Genomic DNA, 20,562 nt, shown 5'->3' with positions numbered 1-20,562 from the left:
CTGTAAAATATCAATAAAATATATTAAAAAAATAAAAATAAATAAAAGGGGGCAGAAAGGGGGTGGAAGCCTTTAAGATGGTCTCCAGTGATCCTACCTCCTGGTGCTTATGACCTCATGTAATTCTCTCCCTTTGAGTAACTTGTTTCTAACCAACAAATTATGAAAATATTGAGGGAATGTCACTTCCACGATCAGGTTACAAAGCCTCTGACTTCCATCTTGCTCGCAGTCTCTTTCCTTTGCTGGCTTTGATGGAGCAAGCTGCCATGTTAGGGTAGTCTCCAGCCAACAGTGAGGAACTGAGGCTCTTAGTCCTGAAGGTCTTGAGAAACTGACTCCAGCCTAAAACCAAATAAGAGAACTAGGAAAACAATCTTCTCCAGTTGAGCCTTCAGAGAAGACCTCAGCCCTGACCAACATGAGATACTGTGAAGCAGAGGTACCAGTTATGCCATACTCAGATTCCTGACCTACAGAAAATTTGAGATAAAAAAGATGTGTGTTTTTAAGTCACCAAGTTTGGGGTAATCTGTAATGCAGCATTAGGTAACTAATAAGGGGTGTGTATGGGGGAAGAAGCACATTGAAGGACTTCTTCTCTCTGATGTGAACTCTAGGAAGAGCCTACGATGCAGGACTGCTCGCACAGCATCCACGTTCTTTCTTCTTCTCCTTCTTCTTTCTTAAAAAATATATTTTATTGATTTTTTACAGAGAGGAAGGGAGAAGGATAGAGAGTTAGAATCATTGATGAGAGAGAAACATCGATCAGATGCCTCCTGCACACTCCCTACTGGGTATGTGCCTGCAACCAAGGTACATGCCCCTGATCGAAATAGAACCTGGGACCCTTGAGTCCACAGGCTGATGCTCTATCCACTGAGCCAAACCGGTTAGGGCCATGTTCTCTCTTCTTGCTTACAGAACCCTGCTTTAGATTAGGTCTCAGGGAAATCTTGGAAGGTGTCCTCTGACATTTCTTGGTGTGTAAAAGAACAAATTGTCATTTTATTTATGGGTCTCATTTAAACCAACTTGCATTTGGGTTTTTCAATACTTGCACCCCCAAAGCGCACCCCTCAAGCTGAAATGGTTTTACTTCCCACCCCTTCCCTTCCTACTATCCAGATGCCAACAACTGACGGCCAAGATTTAAAAAGTTATAGGAAGTAAAGATGGCTCATTTTCTTTCCATATCTAGCTTTGTCCTCTGGGAGGCTCCTCTCTGGCCTCTGTCCCCAGGGCCTCTACTGAAACTTTCTCAGCTCCTTTCCTGCTGGTACAATTTTGGGGGAATTGGGTGGTTGTTCTAGAAAACAATTAGTCAGAAATAGTGCGTGAACATCATGTTGGGAAACATGGATCGTAGTGTTCCTTTAGTGTGACTGGATTACCTTAACCCCCTCTTTGGGAAAACAGAATTAAAAAAAAGTTTTTATTGATTTTTTAGGGACAGAGGAAGGGAGAGGGAGAGAGAGAGAAACATCGACGTGAGAGAAACATTGGTCAGTTGCCTCTTGTATGCACCCCATCCAGGGATTGAAACCGCAATCTGGGCATGTGTCCTGACCAGGAATCGAACTGGTGACCTTTTGGTGCATGGGACAATGCTCAGCCAACTGAGACACACTGGGTAGCACAACAGAATTTGACATGTGTGTTTGTGTTAGGATACGGCTTTCATTCTATTGCTTTTCTGGGAGAAGCATTGGCAAAAGCAAAGAAAGAATGACTGTTGACAAAATGATGAATTAAAAGTATGCTATCGCTTCTATCAGGATGGCTAGTACAACCCGCCCCCTCCCCCCCCCACCCCGAAAATAACAAGTGTTAGCAGAGATATGGAGGAATTGGAACCCTTGTACACTGTTGTTGGGAATCTAAAATGATGCAGCTGCTGTGAAAAACATTATGGTGGTTCATCAAAAAACAAAACATCAGAACTGCCATATGATGTAGCAATTCAACTTCTGGATATACATCCAAAAGAACCGAAAGCAGGATCTCAAAGATGTATTGTGCACCCATGTTCATAGCAGCGTTACTCACAATGGCCAAAAGGTGGAAGCAACCCAAGTCTTCATCAGTGGGTGAATGGATAAGCAATATGTGGCATATACATACAATGAAATACTATTCAGCTTTTAAAAGGAAGGAAATTCTGACACATGCCACAATATGGATGAACTTAGAGGACATTATGCTAAATAAAATAAGCCAGATACAAAGTCACAAAATATCCGTGTATCCCTCCTCGTACATACAGCACCCCCCTCCAAGGAATATAGCCTGAAGAGTCAGCCATTCACTGCATCCAGTTTGAAATTTAAGATCTGTCCTTCAAGCTCTGGGAAGGCTTCTCTTGGTCTGGTGACCTACAAGCTTAAAAAAAAAAATTCAGATCACCCTGGCTAGATTTCTCAGTTGATTGGAGTGTCAACCCATAGACAAAAAGGTGGCAGTTTCAATTCCCGGTCAGGGCACATACCTAGGTTGTAGGTTTGACCCTGCATCCGGGCATGTATGGGAGACAACTGATTGATGTTTCTTTTTCACATTGATATGTATTCCTCCCCCCCGCTTCCCATTCCTTTCTCTCTAAAATCAATTAAAAAATACCCTTGGGTGAGGATTAAAATTTTTTTTCCTGATCTATATGAGAAATAAATGTTAAAACCATAGTAAAAAAAATTTAATAGAAGCATGGGAAACACACAGAAGTCTCTGCATCTTGCAATTTATAAATTTTGTTAGGCAGGAATTGTGAAGTTTCCTTCCCTTGCTGTGAATAAGTTCTTTGTTTACTGTCCTCCATGGTCCTTGGCTCTGACCTCTGGGAGGCTCCTCGCTGTCCTCTGTCCCCCATGGCTACTACTGCAGCTTTTGCACCTCATTTCCTGTTGGTCCAATTTTGAGGGCCTCATGGTTCAACCTTGGAACATTGTTTTATAAGCCAAATAGTCATAGTGTTTTCCAGTCCAGGCATGGTTTCTCTCAAAAATTTAGTAGGCATCCCATCTTTTTGTTTCCAGGCAGCTCCATGTGCAAGCAACCACAGCCAAACATTTCCTCTGATAAAGTTATTGCCTTTTTCAATTTTAAAAATTGTGGTAAAATACACATAACATAAAATTGACCATTTTGCCCTGGCCAGTGTCGTTCAGTTGGTTGGGCATTGTCCAACCATCAAAAGGTTGCTGGTTCAAATCTCACTCAGAATACATTGCCTGGGTTTTGGGCTTGGATCCCCAGTAGGGGGTGTGCAGGAGGCAGGCAGTTGATGTTTCTCTCTCACATTGAAGTTTTTCTCTCCCTCTCCCTCACCTTCTCTCTCTCCCTCTCCCTCTCCCCATTTCTCTCTCTCTCTCTCTCTCTCTCTCTCTCTCTCTCTCTCTCTCTCAAAAAAAGAAAATCAATACCATTTTTTGACCATCTTAACCATTTTAAGTGTACAGTTCAGTGCCATTAAATACATTCACATGGTTGAACAACGACTATCCATCTTCAGAACTTATTTACCTTGTAAAACTGAAACTCTGTCCCCATTAAACCCTAACTCCCCATTCTCCCTCCTCAGTCACTGATAACCATCAGTCTACTGTCTGCCTTTACGACTTTGAATGCTTTAAGTACCTCATGTAAGTGGAAACATTCAGTATTTGTCTTTTTGTGACTGCCTTATTTCACTTAGCATCATGTCCTCAAGGTTCATCCATCTGACATAGTCCTCAAACCTGAATGCTGCCCTCATTCATTTCCTGACCTCTATGCTTGGACCTTGGTGTTCTCTTGATGCTGAGAAAGGCACAGTATCTTGCTATAATTGCCTCCTCAGGACCACCTTTGTATTATTGCTTCCCCATGAGTCCCAAATCACTAGACGTAGTCAATTTAAATTGTAACCTGCATGAAGGGAGACTACCTTAATATGATTGTGGTCCCTTCCATCTCTGCTTGCCCAGGCCACCTCTCTCTCCCTTTAAACAGAGTCAAGAAGTAGCAAACACACAAATAGTGTGGCTTCTCCCAACTGCTTGCTGGAGGGCTACAGACTCATACACTGAGTGGCCAGATTATTATGATCTCTGAATGCATAATAATCTGGCCACTCAGTGTATATCCTATATAATAAAAGGCTAATATGCAAATTGTCCCCTCGACCAGGAGTTCGACCAGCAGGCAGGCTGGCCAACCGCCTATGTCCCCTCCCCCTGGCCAGGCTGGCTGGACCCCACCCATGCACGAATTCATGCACCGGGCCTCTAATATATATATACTGAGTGGCCAGATTATTATGTGTTCAGAGATCATCATAATCTGGCCACTCAGTGTAATCTGTCATGGAAGACATTGCGTAGATCACTGGCTTTCCACCTTGTATCTGTGTCTTCATGACCTCATTGGTAACTCAATGCCTCATAGTACTAGAACACCACTTCTGGCACTTATTACTGCAGAACCAACTTCTGGTATTAACTTTTATGTAGTTTTTGTACAGTATGAGCTACTATAACAAAGAGATGCTGAAACACAGTAGCTGAACATAGAGAGATATTATGTTTTCCTCATGTAACAACAGTCTAGAGGTGTGTGGTTCAGGGCTGGTAAAGTGGCTCTGCTTTAATTAAATCATGGCTTCCATCTCTGGGTTCAAAGTAACTCCTTTAGTTCCAGCCATCATATCTACATCCCAGGCTATAGGAAACAATGTAGTGCTCAAAGGGGCATACACCCCTCCCTTTTAAGGGCTGTGAATGTGGTGGTTATCACATCCATTCATATCCCACACTTCCGGCAACCACTCATCTGTACTCCCTCACTGTGGTTTTGTTACTTGGAGAATATCATATCATTGGAATCACATAGTGTGTAACTTTTTTGTTGTTGTTAATCCTCATCAGATCCATTGATTTTTAGGGAGAGTGTAAGGGATGGGGAGAGACACACAGAGAGAAACATCGACGTGAGAGAGACACATCGATTGGTTGCCTCCCATGGCCAGGGATTGAGCCTGCAACCATGTCCTTGACTGGAGTCAAACCTGGAACCCTTGAGTCTGCAGTCCAATGCTCTATCCACTGAGCAAAATGAACCTACAGGTTTTATTGCTGAATAGTGTTCAATGGTGAGGATGGACCACAGTCTGTTTAACCACTCATCTATGGAAGGACATTTTGATTTTTCTAGTTTTTAGCTATTACAAATAAGGCCCCTATAAACAACCATGTGCATTTTGTGTGACTTAGTCTGTTCAAAATTCTCTCTGGCTTCCCAAGTAACTTAGAATAAAATCTGATGTGAGTACAAGGGGACCTGGGTGGGCCCCAAACACTACACCCTGCAAGCATTGGGAAACCATATAGTTAAAACACTGTACCCATTCTTTTTTTTGTGTGTGTGTGTGTACCCATTCTTGAGATGCTCTCACTATGGGAACCCAGGCAGCACTGCCTGAGTTCACATTCTGCCTCTTTCTCTTACAAGCTATGTGACCTTGGGCAAATTCCTTAACCTCTGTGTGTTTCAGTTTCCTCATCTGTAAAATAGGATAATGATAATACACCTCCCTTACCTGGCTGTTGTGAGGATTAAACGATTTAACCTGTCAAAAGTGCATGGAAAAGCTTCTTGCACATAAGTGCTTGACAAAAAATATGATCACTATTTTATTATTGGCTTAGGAAGTTTAATTGGGCCTAGAAGACCCTTCTAGGAAGTTTGCATTTTATCTTGTTAACTAGAGGCCCGGTGCATGAAAATTTATGCACTGGAGGGGGAGGGGTCCCTCAGCCCGGCCTGCCCCCTCTCACAGTCCAGGAGCCCTCAGGGGCGGGAGGTGACCTGGCAATCAGGGGAAGGCGATGCCCCATCACACCTCTGCTGCTGCCACTGCTGGCAGCGCAAGCCTCGGCTGGCCCTGGTTACCTGAGCCTCAGGCGGCCCTGGGCGGCTGGGGGGCTGAGGGGACTGGGGACTCCGGAGGTAGGCATGCCTGCCGCCCTGGCTGGGCTGAGGGGACTGGGCACTGCTATCTTGTGGCTGTGGGTGCCGCCATCTTTGAGGGCATGGCAGTCAGCACATTCCCTCCTTATTGGCTGTGGGCGCCGCCATCTTTGCAACTGTGTGAAGGTCAATTAGCATATTCCCTCTTTATTAGATAGGATTATAGAGCGGGGGTTGAGCTGGTGGGTGAGAGACAGGAAGGAGAGGGGACCTGTTTGGAGACTGTTGGAATAATACAGAACAGCTCTCAGAGTGATGGGGAAGAGCCTGTTTAAAGTTTTTTTCAAGAAGATAAGTAGGAGGGTTCAGGGGGACAGTAAGTGCAGATAACTCATTGGAGGAATTTTGCTAAAAAGAGGAGCAAAGGATAGCAACAAGTAGAGAATGTGGGGCCAAAAGAGTTAAAAATATTTTTTTTCCTTTTTCTTTCTCTCTTTTTAAAAAAATAGGTTAAATTAAAACCTAGGAATGATTCACTAGATGATAAAATTAACGATGAAATCCTCAGAGGAAAATCCCAAAAGTTATCAAGGGATGGGAGCCAGCGTAAAAATGGCAGGGTTTGTCTTGGACCAGAAGCAGAGTGCTCGGTACTAGAATTATTCTCCTTTTACTGATGGGGAGATAATTTTCCCGAGGCCAAACGGCTGGAATTCCGGCTTGAACCACTGACCACCAGGCTTCGGAGTGTCCAGAAACTCCAAGGGCAGGGCGGGGCCAACAGCGGAGGCGGGCCTACCGGCGGGGGGCGGAGCATCTGCCTTTGCTGGGTTACGATTGGCTAGGAGGCGGGATCTGGTGTTAGAGCGAGGGGCGAGACTTGTTTGGGAAGAGGCCCCAGATGGTGGACTTTGGGCAGCCGCCCCGTGACCTTCCACGACCTCCCACCCTGAAGGGTTTTACCGCACCTCAGGCATGAAAAGCGGGCTGGACTCGGAAGGTCCGAAACAAGGGCCTGCAATGTGGGGCCAATGGAAGACCACGGAAGGTGGGCCTGAGTGAGTCTTGGCAAATGGCAGACGTCGATGGGCGTGGCCTCCTGTACAGACGGTCGTGAGGCTTGCACTGCGAACCAATGAAAAGCGAGAAAAGGCGGGGCCTGTATACAAGGCGGCCAGTAGCGACAGAGGTCTTATAGGAACTGCTTATGTCCCGAAGTGTGGCTACGACTCTGCGCACGCGCGAGTGGCCATACTACTTGGCGCTGCCGATCAGTTTGGGTGAAAGGAACGCGGCCGTTCGCCTGGATCACGTGACTAGAAGGTGCGCTGAATTCCTGTGAAGTCATTTCTTGTAGGTGAGGGTTGAAGTGCTCCGGAGGTTGGAGAAACATCCTGATGTGACCTAACCTCGGGGTTGGGGTCAGGCTGGAGCTCTGGCGCTCGCTAGGGGGCGGGGCCTGGCTAGACTGGTGGGGCTCTCCACTGGGGCTGAGATTCGGCACCTTGACGAAAAGGTAGGCGATTCATTGAGAAGTAGGTAAGCGGAAAAAAACTATTTTGAAGCCATTGTAGTTGCATTGACTTGTAGTCGCCTAGTCTGGGGGTGTTGGCAACTTAAAGGAGGGAACCTAGTGTGGCAAAGGGCACGGTCTGGATCCCGAGGGGCGTGGCCTGATCTTGAGGGGCGTGGCTTCTGACCAAGCTTAGTATGTAAGGGGCGTGGCCATGCAGAAACTCCGGAGGAGAGGCGTGGCCCAGGGTCCGTGCGGGAGACGGGGCGTGTCTTCCTCTGAATAATTTATCTCTGCGTTCTGGCCTTGGAACTACCCTTTCTCCTTTAGGTGTCACCATAAGGAGATGTCCACGGCCGCCGCCCTTGCGGGGAGCTTCTTCCCCTCCTTCCAGCTCCTGGTCTGCGGGACGCTAGTGGCTACCGTGCTGGGTGCCGCGCATCGCCTGGGGCTTTTATATCGGTTGATGCACAAGGTGCGGGGGCACCGATGGGAGGCGAGTTGGGGGCAGCCAAAGAAAGACCTAGCGAGGGACTGTCAGGAGAGTCTTTCTAGGGCCCTACCCCATACAAGCCCTGGACTTTGCCTTGTGAGAGGTAATTGGGAAGTTACAGCTGCCAGGGCACTCAACACTCCATCCACCTCCTTCCCCAGGGGGCTAGAGTCTTTTTACCTGAACACGGGGCGGGGCGGGGGGTCATTGCTACTGCTAGGAAGGCAAGCACAGGAGAATGTGGCTGGGACAGTTGCTCTCTGCAGAGCTCTGTGTTTCAGAGTGATTATCTCATGTACCCAACATGCCCCAGAATAGATGCCCTTGTTTCTGTCTGCATTTTCCTCAGAGAAAACTGAGGCTCAGAGAGGTTATGTGGTAGCTTGCCTCAAATGACCTCTTTGGGGAAAAGCTTGACCTGTCTCTGAACTACTTGGCACCTCAGAAATTTACCCCTTCCCCAGATTCCTTCCCCAATCTTTCTTAGCCTGGAGCAACCTTGATCTCTTCCCAGAACTTCCTCTTTTAGACAGAAGCAGCACCACTGGCCTTGAGGACTTGTGGCGCTTCCAGGCAAAGGGCTGTTGGTGTTTGGGGTTGTGTGGAAGCTGGGCTGGGAGCCCGCTCCCACTGCCAGGCATTTGGTGGCTGGCAGCTTGTCAACTGGGCCTGGCCCAGGAGTGGGAGGGAATCTGGTAGTCTGGAGTCAACAGTCAGGCTGCCAGGCCCTGATATTCGAGGGCAGGCAGTTCTGGAGTCACAGCTGATAACTCCTGCCTTGTGCTTTTGGCCACACTTCCCTGGGTGTTATAGGTCCACCTTCCCCCTCTCTCCCTGATTCTCCCAACATCTCTGGGCGGACAGTGTAACAGAGCAGGGTGCTTAACAATGTTGATTTTATGGGACTTTGAATCTTGCTTGGGCAAGTCTTGGTCCCCTTAGCTGTAAAAGGATATAGTTGACCCTTGATTAACATGGGTCCTCTTATGTGCAGATTTTTTTCAATAAATACAGAATACAGTAAATGTGCTTTTTCTTCCTTATTGACTTTCTTTTTCTTTCTCTTCTTTTTCTAAATATATTTTTATTATTTCAGAGAGAGGGAGAGAGGGATAGAAACATCAATGATGAGAGAGAATAATTGATTGGCTGCCTCCTGCACACCCCACACAGGGGATTGAGTCCACAATCTGGTCTTGTGCCCTGAGTGGGAATAAAACTGTAACCTCCTGGTTCATAGGTCGACTCTCAACTACTGAGCCACGCCAGCTGGGCTTTCTTATGATTTTCTTAATAATGTCATTTCCCCCCCTAGCTTATTTTATTGTAAGAATACAGCATAATCTACATATAACCTACAATATATGTGTTAATCAACTGTTTATATTATTGATAAGACTTCCGGTTAATAGGCTATTAGTAGTTAAGTTTTGGGGGAGTCAGAAGTTATTAGTGAATTTTTGACTCTAACCGTTCAAGGGTCTACTGTAATGACATGAGGTGGTAAGATGATGTGTCTTCCCCACATCCCTCTGGCCCTGCTCCCTCCCTCTTTCCTGGGTGTGGGGGATCACCCCTCTTCCCACCTGCCCTGGCACCCTTGCCCTGGTTCTTGACAGTCTTCCTCTTCTGCTTCATGGGCTTAGGTGGACAAGGTGAGCATCCGGCATGGTGGGGAGAGCGTGGCAGCTGTGCTGAGGGCTCATGGTGTGAAGTTCCTCTTCACACTAGTTGGTGGGCATATTTCCCCGCTGCTGGTGGCCTGTGAGAAGCTGGGCATCCGTGTGGTGGACACGCGCCATGAAGTCACAGCTGTGTTTGCTGCTGATGCTGTGGCCCGCCTGACTGGTGAGGGCAGAGCAGAGAGGGCTAGGAGCTGGGATGGGGGATCTTTGAGGGGCAGGGTTTTCTTTGGGGGGTGGCCAGTAGGATGGGCATGGGTGCAGAGGGTGACAGGGTCTATGTTCCAGGAACGGTGGGCGTGGTGGCAGTGACAGCAGGCCCTGGCCTGACCAACACAGTGACAGCAGTGAAGAATGCCCAGATAGCCCAGTCCCCAGTACTGCTTCTGGGTGGGGCCGCCAGTACTCTGCTGCAGGTACCCTGCCCTCAGGAGGTGGTAGGGGCTCCAGGGAGGTTTGAAGGGCTCCTACCCCATAACTCCCTTGAACCCATTTCCACCAGAACCGGGGCGCACTCCAGGCCATTGATCAGATGTCCTTGTTCCGGCCACTCTGCAAGTTTTGTGCTTCTGTGCACAGGGTGCGGGACATCATGCCCACTCTGAGGACTGCAATGGCTGCTGCCCAGTCGGGCACCCCAGGTAGGTGGTAGAGGGCTGGGTAGTGGTCAGGTCCTAGGACCTGGGGGTTAGGGAAGTCCAGCAAGCTCAGTGTCCTCCCTGCTCCCGCAGGCCCAGTGTTTGTGGAGCTGCCCATCGATGTGCTGTATCCCTACTTCATGGTCCAGAAGGAGATGGTGCCAGCCAAGCCACCCAAGGGCCTCATGGGTCGAGCAGTTTATTGGTGGGTAGCCCCACTCCCACCATGACTTCCTCTCTTCTCCTGCAACCTTTTGCCAGCATTTATCCCTCTTTGAGCCATTTATTGATTTGCACATTAATGGAGAGGAACAAATCATGGGAAGAGAATTCTAGGTGGAGGGTATAGCATATGCAAAGGTCCTAAGGCAGGAACGAACTTGGTGGGTTGGGAGAGCAAGGTGGCCTGTGGCAGCAGCAGGTGAGCAAAGAGGAGAGGGGACAGGGGCTAAGTTTAGAGCAGCCAGCATGGCTTACTGGGAGTGCCTGCAGTTTTATTTTTAATTCGAGGTCCATTAAGAAGCATTGCAGGGCCTTAATCAATGGTGTGGGGTACCCTGATTCAGGCTTTTATTATGTTTCTCTGGCTGTTTGGAGAATGGACTATGGTTGGGTGGAAGGTGGGAAGCCAGGGAGGAGGTGTGGTTGTGCCCAGGATGAGAGGTGATGATGGCCTGGATCTGGGTAGTGGCTGTAGGATGCAGAGACATGGATGGATCACGTATGAATACCTGGAGAAAGGGACTGGAGTGGGTCCCTGCAGGCCTGTGACATGGGCACAGCTGACTCTGGGGCTTTGAGTGGCAAGTGGCTAGGATCTTGGAGAGAGCAGGGTAGTGGGGCTGGTCTGGGACAAACCTGAAGGGTTTAAAAGAGCTAAGGAGTTTGAGGGGCACTTCCTTCAGTTGAGCAGATAAAGGGAATAGGGGCACAGCTCAAGAGGAGGTATGTGAAAGGGTCCATTTTTGGTCACCACTAGGTGGGCCTGGCTGAAACTGCACAGGAGGAGGAAGAATCAATTCCCCTGCCCCACCCACCCCTTTGCCTGTCCTTGCCCCTGCTCCTTCCAGTCCTCCTTTATATATTTAGCAAGTGCGCTATGTGCCATGTGCCAGGATGAACATGGGTGACAGTAAACAAGACAGACAAGTTCCTGAACCCTGGGCATGGGAGATGCACCTTGAGGGGCAGTTCAAGGAGTAGCGGTTTTACTCCATGTCTCTTATAACACCCCTTCGAATTAAGGTATTTTACTGAATGACTTGCATGAAGTCATCCAGCTTGTTAATGGCACACGAGGATTCAGCCTGGAGGAGCCTTCAGCGCTTTACCCACAGAGCTATGTGCCATCTCTAATGAGTGAAATGGAAGTCCAGAAACATGGGTTCAAATCCCAGGACTGCCGCTAACTAGTTGTGTTAACTTGAGCAAATGGTTAAACCATTTCCCCACATTTTTATTGAGATATAATTGACAGACAGCACTCTAAGTTGGTGTACAGCATAATGATTTGACTTCCATATAATGTGATTAAACCTTTCTTGGCTTCAGCTTCCTCATCTGTAAAATGGATGAATGTTGTCTGCTTTTCTTTCTAGACTAAGAGTCTGTGAAGAATAAAATGAGATAGTTTTGATAGTGCAAATGCTGAAATTTAAAAGAATTAACCATTATTATCCTATACTAAAGGCCCAGTGCATGGATTCATGCACTGGTGGGGTCCCTTGGCCTGGCCTGCATTCTCTTGTAATCCGGGACCCCTCGGGGGATGTCAGAGAGCTGGTTTTGGCCTGGTCCCTGCAGGCCAGGCTGAGGGACCCCACTGGTGCACAAATCTATGCACCAGGCCTCTAGTATGCATATAAGGTCTTTGGTTAATCTCTTCCCGCCCTCCCCCCTCAGCTCTTCCCTCTGAGATTCATCAGTCTGTTCTATTTTTCCAGGCCTGCATTGAGTGTCTGCCCCCTGGTAGTCAGTACAGGTCATAGCTTAGGCTTTTATATATATACTAGAGGCCTGGTGCATGAAATTTGTGCACGGGGGGCGGTTTGTCCCTCAGCACAGCCTGCACCCTCTCTAATCTGGGACATCCCTCTCACAATCCAGGACTTCTGGCTCCCAACCGTTAGCCTGCCTGCCTGCCTGCCTGCCTGCCTGATTGCCCCTAACTGCTTCTGCCTGCCAGCCTGATCACCTCCTAACCACTCCCCTGCCAGCCCGATCGACGCCTAACTGCTCCCCTGCCTGCCTGGTCACCCCTAACTGTCCTCCCTTGCAGGCCTGGTTGCCCCCAACTGCCCTCCTCTGCTGGCCTGGTCCCCCCCCCCCCAACAGCCCTACCCTGCAGGCCTTGTCCTTCCCAACTGCCCTCCCCTGCAGGTATGGTTGACCCTACTCTCCTCTGCTGCAGGCCTGGTCGCCCCTAACTAACTGCCCTCCCCTGCAGACCTGGTTGCTCCCAACTGCCCTCCCCTGCTGGCCTAGTCACCCCTAACTGCCCTCCTCTGCAGGCGGCCTGGTTTCCCCCAAAGTGCCCTCCCCTACAGGCCTGGTCCCCCCCAACTGCCCTCCCCTGCAGGCCTGGTCCCTCCCAACTGCCCTCCTCTGTAGGCCTGGTTGCCCCCAACTGCCCTCCCCTGCAGGCCTGGTCCCTCCCAACTGCCTTTCCCTGCTGGCCTGGTCCCCCCTAACTGCCCTCCCCTGCAGGCCTGGGTCCCCCCCAAACTGCCCTCCTCTGCAGGCCTGGTTGCCCCCAACTGCCCTCCCCTGCAGGCCTGGTCCCTCCCAACTGCCCTCCCCTGCTGGCCTGATTGCCCACAACTGCCCTTCCCTGCAGGCCATCTTGTGGTGGCCATCTTTGACCACATGGGGGCGGTCATCTTGTGTGTTGGAGTGATGGTCAATTTGCATATTAGGCTTTTATTAGATAGGACTAGAGGCCCGATGCACGAAGATTCATGCAAGAATGGGCCTTTCTTCCCCTGGCTGCCGGCACCGCCTTCGCTCTGGCTGGAGCTGCCTTTCCGCCCCGGCCCAGAGCCGCCTTTCTGCCTTCCCACGCTGCCCAGAGGCCCCACCCCAGGCCGCTTGGCACCTGTGTATGCAAATTAACCTGCTATCTTTCTTGGGTTAATTTGTATACTCACTCCTGATTGGCTGGTGGGCGTCATGAAGGTACGGTCAATTATCATGTTACTCTTTTATTAGGTAGACTAGAGGCCTGGTGCACAAAATTCGTGTACTGGGTGGAGTGTCCCTCACCCAGCCTGCACCCTCTCCAATCTGGGACCCCTTGGGGGATGTCTGACTGCCGGTTTAGGCCCGATCCCTGTGGGATCGGGCCTAAACCGGCAGTCAGATATCCCTCTTACAATCGGGACTGCTGGCTCCTACCCACCCGCCTGCCTGCCTGCCTGCCTGCCTGATTGCCCCTAACCGCTTCTGCCTGCCAGCCTGATCACCCCCTAACCGCTACCCTGCAGGCCTGATTAACATCTAACTGCTCCCCTGCCAGCCTGATCGCCCCCAGTTGCCCTCCCCTGCCAGCCTGATCTCACCCCCAACTTCCCTCCCCTGCCGGCCTGATCTTGCCCCCAACTGCCCTCCTCTGCCAGCCTGATCTCACCCCCAACTGCCCTCCCCTGCCAGCCTGATCTTGCACCCAGCTATCCTCCCCTGCTGGCCTGATGGTCCCCAACTGCCCTCCCCTGCCGGCCTGGTCACCCCCAACTGCCCTCCCCTGCAGGCCTGATCTTGCCCCCAACTGCCCTCCCCTGCAGGCCTGATCTTGCCCCCAACTGCTCTCCTCTGCTGGCCAATTTGGTTCTGATTGGTCGGTTTCTATGCCAGTTAGCGTCAAAAGCTCTGCCTCCTAGGCAGCCATTGTCTCCCCACAGTTCACCCAGATTTGGTTCTGATTGGTAGGTTTCTATGCCAGTCAGCATCAAAAGCTCCGCCTCCTAGGCAGCCATTGGCTTCTCACACTTCACCCAGATTTGGTTTTGATTGGTTGGTTTCTATGCCAGTCAGCATCTCTGGGCCTATCACCGGGGCCTGATCAGAAAGGTGGGGCTGATCAGCAACCCCAGTGGAGGCCTGGAGAGAAATGGAGGTGTGGTTGCTGGAGAGAAAGAGAGAGGCAAGTGCTGATCAACAGCTGCCACAGAGGCTACAGATCAGACCCTGCTTCTTTCTTCAGGCCTCTCTCTGGGCCTGATTTGCAGCCCCCTCAGCAGTCAGTGCTGGGTTGCCACGGCAACCCAACTCTGACTGCAGGACTGATTTCTGGTTGGTTGAGCCTCTGGTCATGATGGACCCAGGGTTTTTATATATTAGGATAGATAATAAAAGCCTAATATGCGAAGTGTCCGGTCGTCTGGTTGTCCATTCAACCAATCAAAGTTAATATGCTAATGATATACTAAGGCCGCTCAATTGCTCGCTATGACGTGCACTGACCACCAGGGGGCAGACAGTTGACTGGTTGACCAGTCGCTATGACATGCACTGACCACCAGGGGTCAGATGCTCCAACTAGTAGGTTAGCTTGTTGCTGGGGTCCGGCCAATCAGGACTGAGTGAGATAGGCCGGGCATGCCCTGGAGCCCTCCTGTGGTCCCTCCCCAGCTGGCCAACCTCCTGTGTCCCTCCCTGGCCCCAATCATGCACAGGTGGTCATGCATGGGTGGGGTTACTCGGCCTGGCCTGTGCCCTCTTGCAATCCAGGACCTGGCCTGTGCCCTCTTGCAATCCAGGACCCCTTGGGGGATGTTAGCTGGTTTTGGCCCAATGGCAGAACAACCGGTTGCTGTGATGTGCATTGACCACCAGGGGGCAGATACTCAATGTAGGAACTTCCCCCTGGTGTCAGTGCACTCCCACAGGAGGTGGTGCTGCTCAGCCAGAAGTCGGGCTTATGGCTGGTGAGCACAGCAGCAGTGGCGGGAGCCTCTCCCGCCTCTGCGGCAGTGCTAAGGATGTCCAACTGATGGCTTAGGCAGGGAGCGGGCCTAAGCTGTCAGTTGGACATCCCCCGAGGGCTCCCGGACTGCGAGAGGGCTCAGGCCAGGCTGAGGGACCCCCCTGAGTGTATGAATTTCGTGCACTGGACCTCTAGTTTTAAATAAGAACAGGGCTGAATCCATCGTCATATCAGGTGAAAGGCAAGTTGTCTCCTATCCTTCCTTCAACATGGTTAGGGAACCAGAAATAGAGAGTGGGGTTCAGGGGTCCTAACACATAGGAAATGGTCAGTAGTCATATCTGGGAGGCAGAAGTTTTAAGCAGTTCTGTTCTGTGGCCCTGACAGCCTCTTTGCTCCCTGGCCTCATAGTCCTTTCCACTCCCCTCCTCTCAGGCTTCCCTCCTCAGCTCCCTGCAAGGCTGGCTTTTGCCTTTTCTTTCCATGTTGGGGGTCTCCATGGTTCCTTCTTGGCCTCTTCTCATTCTCTGCAGTCTTGACTCCAAAGAGAAACAGAAGCTTCCTGTTCCGACTGCTTCCTGTCAACACCCATGTATCTGGTTTTGTCTGGATTGGGTGTTCTTAAGGGCAGGGCTGAGCAGGATTTATCTGTGTATCTCCAGAGCCCTACATGGGGCTTCATGGACAGCCAGGGCCCTGTGACACAGTGAGTAAGGAGACAGAGAAGGGGATGTCAGAAGCTAGAGAAAGGCAAGCGTACTGATGATGTGAATAGCTCCACTGATGGAGGGTTTTGCAAAGTGCTTTATATACTGAATGGATAGTTCACTGAACCTTGGGAGGGAGGCTTCCTTTTACATTTTACAGAGCATTATGCTCAGAAAAGTTATATATCATTTGCCCAAAATCACACAGCTAGGAAGCGGCAGAGCCACCTCTGCCTAACCCTGTACCTGTGGCCCTGATCCTGGCACTCCATGCCTGTATCACTTGTTTCTGAGGGTCTGTGTCAGGTTGGAGTGGTCATCAGAAGCTTCCAAGGGGAAACTGGCTGCTAGAGACTTGATCACTGGGGTTTGTCCATGGGCCATTGTTCGACCATCCCTGTGCCTGTCCAACTTCCCTCCTTCAGCTCTTGGAACCTCAGTAATGAATCCTGGTAACCACTCTTTCCTTTCCTCTTCACAGGTACTTAGAGAATTACCTGGCCAATCTCTTTGCAGGAGCCTGGGAGCCTCGGCCCGAAGGGCCCCTGCCTCTGGACATCCCCCAGGCATCCCCCCAGCAGGTAAATTGCCTCTCTTTCCTGGCCGAGGACCCCACCTGGCAGGACAGCCTATCCCTGAGTCAGTATTGGGACTTTGATCTTGGGGGCTAATGGTGACTCAGGGTCGGCTCTTTGAGCTCCACCTCTTGCCCCAGGTTCAGCGCTGTGTGGAGATCTTGAGTCGGGCCAAAAGGCCCCTTGTAGTGCTGGGGAGCCAGGCCCTACTGCCCCCGACACCTGCCAGCAAGCTTCGGTGAGAAGCCTCAGCCCTGCCTTTACTATCACATTCCTGGTCCCTGGTCCCTGGTCCCCTGGTGCCTTGTGGGGACTGGCAGGCCTGTGGCCACACTCACTTCTGTTTACCTGGACCTGCAGGGCTGCCATGGAGACTCTGGGTGTCCCCTGCTTCCTGGGCGGGATGGCACGGGGGCTGCTGGGCCGAAATCACCCCCTGCACATCCGGCAGAACCGCAGTGCCGCCCTGAAGAAGGCAGACGTCGTTCTCCTGGCAGGTGGGCTTCAGCCTCCACCCCCACTCTTCCCTTTCCCTCACTCCAGGATCCCCCTTACCCTGTGATCCTGCCCCTCCTAATCTGGCACTCCTGGCCCTACCGCTTCCCCTTTCAAGGTTTTTGAATTTGAATTTCACCTCAACTCTTGCCAGGTTGTAGTTGTGTGCTGTGACCCAGCTTTGCGCAAAGGAGGACACACAGATAGTGGGCTCTGTGGGACTTTCTGCACAGCATTTGCATTTGTACATGTTAGACAGCATTTATACTTTATATAGCATGTACACATACAGCATATACATTTCCACATAAAGTGCTTTGAAGTCTGCCGGACACATAATACTTCTATCAGTTAGCTATTGCTGTGTAATACCATTCCAAAATTCAGTGGCTTAAAATGCAATTATTATTTCTCAAGACCCACCAACAGGTAAGGTGGTAGTTTTTCTGGTTTCGGCAGGGCTCATTCAGGAGTCTGTGGTTGGGGAGGCAGGAGGGCAGCTGTGCCGATCTAGGCCGGGCTGGCTCAGCTACTTGGGGATTGGTTGGGGCTGTAGCTGGGTTGGCGTGGCCTCAGCTAGGATTCTGAGTTCTCATTCTTCTCTACCTCCTTCTCCGTGTTCCTCATCATCCAGCAGGCTGGCTTGGGCTGGTTCACTTGTCGGAGGATGAGAAACATGTAGGGCGGGGGGAGCAAGGTTATTTAAAGGAGACAGTGGAAGCTGCAAGGCTTATGGAAGCCTGGTCTCAGGAACGCATGCCAGCACTCCTGACACATTCTGCTGGCCAGAGCACATCCCGAGGCCAGCCCAGGTTTAAGGGTTGGGGAGCTTCAAAGTCATCACAGGTGGCATGGGTCCATGGAGAGGTGAAGAACAGGTACCCTTTTATATTCAGTCTGCTATGGTGGATTAAATTAGGTAGTGGGCATCCCCCAAGACACTGGCCTTCCATCCACTGTTCCCCTCTCTCCCACCCTAGGAGTTGTGTGTGACTTCCGTCTGTCCTATGGCCGTGTCCTCAGCCGAAGCAGCAAGATCATCATTGTCAACCGTAACCGGAAAGAGATGTTGATCAACTCAGACATGTTCTGGAAGCCCCAGGAAGCTGTGCAGGGTGAGCCCCTAACGCCCCACACATGTGCTCCTGGGCCCTCTCCTGGCCTCTGCTGCAGCTGGCTTGAGCTGGGTTCTGGGTTCTGGACCTTGCCTGAGGGAGCACCCAGTCAGCCAGAGCCATAGATTCGGCTTTCAGATTGATGAGTGCTTCTGGATGAACACATGGTGGGTGTGCACCAGAGGGAAGGCCTGGGAATGTGCATGTGGTCGTGTCCCCTGCTGCAAATCCTCTCACGCTGCCCGCTGCTGTTAGGACAGAGAGCTCACTCCTTGGCCCCTGAGGTCTCTGTCATCCTGTCATAACCTCAACCCCTGATCAGTCCTCTCTTCTGGCCTTTCTGTGTCCTGCTTTGCCCATCGTTGCAAGGACATTGACTTCCCTTCAGTGTTGATGACAGGGAACTCTGTCAAGCAGAGAAGTGGCAGTTCATTCATGTTTGGGAAGGCCCACTGTAGCAGTTGGGTAGGCAGCAAGTTGGAGGGGCCAGGCAGTGTCAAGGGGCCTGTTAAACTGGGTCAGGACAGAAATGACAAGGCCTGGATCGAGGATGGACAGGGAAAGAGAAACTCACCTTCTCTGAGCCTCGAGGTGATTATTTCTGAATGCAGATGATGAAAAGTACACCACCACCAGCTCGTATATTTGCTCACAAGCACTCTGTGTGCCCGGGTTGTAGAGATGTATTTGGCAGATAGTGTTTTTAGTGATATCTTTCAGAGGAAGAACTGATAGGACCGAATGATCTGGGGTGTGATGGGGAGGCTGGCTTGGGTTTCTAATCCACTTTGTCCTCCCTAAATCTTGTTTCTCCAGCCTTGCCTTCCCTCTCACCCTGGCTGCCCTAACCTGGTTCCCAGTATGTTTCCCCCGGTTTGCTCAAGGAGCGCCCCTGGCCTGCCTCCTTGCCTCCTGTTCCAGTGCTACTGTTGGCTTCCTGTTGGCTTGGGCCTCCTGTGCTGGAAGGGCAGGAGGAGGCCACCTCTCTGCAGCTGTGCCCTCTTCCTTCCCCAGGAGACGTGGGCTCCTTTGTGTTGAAGCTGGCGGAGGGCCTCCAGGGCCAGACATGGGCCTCAGACTGGGCAGAGGAGCTTCGGCAAGCTGACCAGCAGAAGGAGAAGTCCTTTTGGTGGGGCAGGTGGACATGGAGGGTGGTAGGTTCCCAGCAAGGTCTGCTCCTGGTCCTGCTGACTTGCACTGGTCCATTGCAGGGAGAAGGCGATGATGCCTGTATCCCAACACCTGAACCCGGTGCGGGTGCTGCAGCTGGTGGAAGAAACTTTGCCTGACAATTCGATTTTGGTGGTAGATGGCGGGGACTTTGTGGGCACTGCTGCCCACCTGGTGCAGCCCCGTGGCCCCCTGTGCTGGCTCGATCCTGGTAAGGAAGGGCCTACGCCTGGGGCAGCTTGTACCATCCAGTCCCCTTCACAGCCACATGCTCTTGGTTCTCCTAGGGGCCTTCGGGACTCTGGGGGTTGGTGCAGGATTTGCACTTGGGGCCAAACTGTGCCGGCCAGATGCTGAGGTGAGTCAGAGCCTGGAGGCAGGAGGCTTGCTGTTTTCTTGGGCCATGAACAACCTCAACTATGTCCTGTCCCACCTCAGGTCTGGTGCCTGTTTGGGGATGGAGCTTTTGGGTACAGCCTCATCGAATTTGACACCTTTGTCAGACACAAGGTAACTGGCTGTCCCAGGTGAAGCCTCAGGTTCTGGGAGATGTCATCAGGGTGGGCTGGGCTGGGGAGGGGGTTGCTTCTGTCTGGCGGAGGTCCTCTGGCTGGCCAAGCCTGGGGGCTGAATATTGTGGCCTGGCCTCATTCTCTCCCTGCAGATCCCAGTGATGGCCTTGATAGGGAATGATGCTGGCTGGACCCAGATTTCTCGGGAGCAGGTGCCCTCTTTGGGCAGCAATGTGGCCTGTGGCCTGGCCTACACTGGTGAGGGGCCTGGCATGGGGGAGGCTGTTTCTGGCTCGGCTGGGTGTGTCTTTCTTGGGCTGGGTCCCTGCCACCATCTGACTTGATCTCCCTTTTTAGATTATCACAAAGCAGCCATGGGTCTGGGGGCCCAGGGCTTGCTGCTCTCACGGGAGAATGAGGATCAGGTGGTTAAGGTGCTTCGTGATGCCCAGCAGCAGTGCCGAGATGGCCATCCAGTCGTCGTCAATATCCTCATTGGGAGGACAGACTTCCGCGATGGCTCCATTGCTGTGTAGGGCCTCGTGGGTGCCTTCCCACACCTGGACTGCTTAGCTGGTCTGGAGTCTCTTCCTTTCCTGCTCTGGGCTATCCCATGGGGCTCAGTGACCCCATAATCCTCCCTGAGGTCAGGGAGGGGCTGGAGGGGTCAGGGTTCAGAGAGGCTCCCTGGAAGTACAGGAGAGCTCTGGAGCCTTTCTCTTTGTGCCCTTTCTCTTTTTTTTCTTACACACTGAATAAATCACCTCTGGTCCACGTGGGCCCAAGTACTCATCC

At 51.3% G+C, this 20,562-nt stretch overlaps 1 protein-coding gene across 3 annotated transcripts; it reads left to right on the top strand.

The window, feature by feature from the left end:
• The first annotated feature begins 6,793 nt into the window (after positions 1-6,793).
• ILVBL (ilvB acetolactate synthase like) lies at positions 6,794-20,559 on the top strand. 3 transcript variants are annotated; one of them, XM_080673008.1, is made up of 16 exons: positions 6,794-7,269; positions 7,790-7,934; positions 9,599-9,800; positions 9,923-10,050; positions 10,137-10,275; positions 10,366-10,477; positions 16,382-16,481; positions 16,616-16,713; positions 16,836-16,972; positions 17,951-18,085; positions 19,100-19,214; positions 19,297-19,466; positions 19,543-19,613; positions 19,694-19,765; positions 19,920-20,025; positions 20,125-20,559. In XM_080673008.1, the coding sequence occupies exons 1-16, from the start codon at positions 7,154-7,156 to the stop codon at positions 20,301-20,303; spliced, it is 2,025 nt and encodes a 674-aa protein (XP_080529134.1). In that variant the 5' UTR covers positions 6,794-7,153; the 3' UTR covers positions 20,304-20,559. The 3 variants fall into 3 exon arrangements, with proteins under 3 accessions (XP_080529134.1, XP_080529136.1, XP_080529135.1); XM_080673010.1 differs by having other exon boundaries at positions 7,093-7,303; XM_080673009.1 differs by having other exon boundaries at positions 7,259-7,462.
• Positions 20,560-20,562: the final 3 nt, after the last annotated feature.

The sequence above is a fragment of the Plecotus auritus genome, assembly GCF_963455305.1.
Source record: "Plecotus auritus genome assembly, chromosome: 6".
NCBI lineage: Eukaryota > Metazoa > Chordata > Mammalia > Chiroptera > Vespertilionidae > Plecotus > Plecotus auritus.
Note: the sequence above shows the minus strand (reverse complement) of the source record. Positions and strands in the feature narration are given on the sequence as shown.